This window comes from Galeopterus variegatus, unplaced genomic scaffold (assembly GCF_000696425.1).
Source record: "Galeopterus variegatus unplaced genomic scaffold, G_variegatus-3.0.2 Scaffold4375, whole genome shotgun sequence".
Taxonomy (NCBI): Eukaryota; Metazoa; Chordata; class Mammalia; order Dermoptera; family Cynocephalidae; genus Galeopterus; species Galeopterus variegatus.
In genome coordinates, this window is record NW_007730486.1 from 11495 (window position 1) to 13671 (window position 2177).

At 33.2% G+C, this 2177-nt stretch overlaps 1 protein-coding gene across 1 annotated transcript in view; it reads left to right on the forward strand.

Moving 5' to 3' along the window:
• LOC103602952 (acyl-CoA synthetase family member 4-like) overlaps positions 1 to 2177 on the forward strand; it is a gene marked incomplete at both ends in the record, with an annotated part of 17630 nt that overhangs the window by 7147 nt on the left and 8306 nt on the right. Inside the window, one exon of the mRNA XM_008587413.1 lies at positions 966 to 1081. Coding sequence (XP_008585635.1) covers positions 966 to 1081 — 116 coding nt within the window. The remainder of the gene's footprint in view (positions 1 to 965; positions 1082 to 2177) is intronic.

The following is a 2177-nucleotide window of genomic DNA, read 5'->3' on the forward strand; positions in this document are numbered from 1 at the left end:
GCTTTGTGTAATTAATTCATTTTATCTTCAGAAAATCTGTGGTTAGGTGGTATTCCCATTTGTAGATGAGAACAATAAGGCTTAAAGAGATTAAGTAATTTTCCCAAAATCACTTTGCTGGTTAGTGGTTATATTAGTTAGGGTGTTCCAGAGAAACAGAACCAATATATAGATAAATAAATAAAAAGGACATTTGTTATGAGGAATTGGCTCATGTGATTTTGGAGGCTGAGAAGTCTCATGATCTGTCTGCCAGCTGGAGACCCAGGAAAGTCTGTGGTGTAATTCAGTCAGAACCAGGGGAGCTGATGATGTAAATCCCAGTCCAAGGGCAGGAAAAGTTAAGATGAGGTGTTCCAGCTCAAGCAGTGAGGCAGTAAAAAAGGGGTGAACTCCTTCTTCCTTTTGTTGTGTTCAGGCCTCAATAGATTGTATAATGCCCAACCACTTTGGGGAGGGCAGTCTACTGAGTCCACTGATTCATATGCTAATCTCATCTGGGAGCACCCTCACAGACAAACCTAGAAACGATGTTTATTCTGGGCACCCCTTGGCCCACTCAAGTTGACACATAAAATTAGCTATCACAGTGGTAGAGTTGAAATTCTATGTAGGACTGTTTGATTTCAAAATATATATTCTTAGTCACCATATTATATTGCCTTCTCAATTTCATCTTCATTATTACATACTTCTAATGTAGTAATTGCTCAGTTTACAGTACCATTTCTTTAGTTATTTAAATTAAGCATTAGCTTCTCCTTTTTTCTTATCTGTTATTCACTACATTCTTGGTAGCATTAGACTATTGTACTTTGGAATTGATTCTCTGTGACAAACTCTATTCCTTAGGATTTCTAAGCTTTACAATGAAAAATGTATGTAACTAATGAAAATACAAAGACTTTGAAGTGAAGTTTTAAAATGTTATTTTAAAACATTTGTCATTTCTCTTTTATATTAAGGTAAAATTGATGTTTCTGAGTTGAACAAGATATATTTAAACTACATAAATGTGAAGTCTGAGAATAAGCTCAATGGAAAAGAGGAGCTTTGGGAAAAATTACAGTATTTGTGGAAGGTATAACTTTTAAGATATAAATTTATTATAAAGAGGTCATTTTATGTCTTTAGGGAATGATAGCATCCTAATAAGACTGATAAAATTTTCTAAGAATGTTATTGCTTCCTACATGTTAGGTAGCATAGTTTCACTTATTCAATTTGCATTAAAATAAAGGTTAGGTTCTCTACTGTAAATTAGATTAAGCTCTCCACAGGGAAATTTATGGAGTGAGGTAGTTATAAAAGACACATGTAGACAAAGCCTGTCTTGGCATAACTTTTTTGTAAGAGGGGCAGTGGAGTGTGGTAACACTCTTGACAGACCTAAGAAAATAGCCAGATCTTGCTATACTGCAATCTTTTATCTGTTGTACTGTACTTAGGGCTTAAATCATTATTCCAGAAGAACTTTTAGTAACAAAATGTGTGTTTCTGCTTAAGGGAATTAATTTTTTTATATGTATGTCTCAATAGGTCAATTTTTCTTAGATAAAACGTGGCTTTTTCTAGGGGCTGGTCAGTTAGAGCATGGGGTTGTAACACCAAGGTCGAAGGTTCGGATCCCCATACCAGCCAGCCACCAAAAAAAAGAAGTGGATTTTTCTTTTCTCAAAGGTTCTGAGAAGAGAATGTGATTGTCTAAAAATAGAGGATATCTAGATAAAAGTCTTACCCACTTCATTTTTAGATTCTTTGAAGCAATTTTGATTTATATGAAGCAGATGAAGATAAATACTACTCCCATACTATAGAAATGTCAGCTGTTAATATCTTACGGGCTTTATAATTAATATATCAGATGTTTTTGTAACTCCATTCCCTATTTTATGGGTAGGAAAACTGCTCTAAATGGAAGGCTGTTTTACAGTTTTAGAGTGAGTTTGTGACAAAATTGGTAGCATAATGGTTGTCTCCTTTAATTTAATACAAAGAAAATAATTTTAAAATATATTAATTATTAAAAATGTTTATTTTTTATTTCTTATGTTCATATCATTAATGTAGGTATTATCATTTCATATATTAACCTGTAAATGTTGGAGTTTTTTGGTTTAGGTCTTTACTTCACCATATTTTTTCCTTCTCTCATCCTGAAGTCTATTCTGAATCTC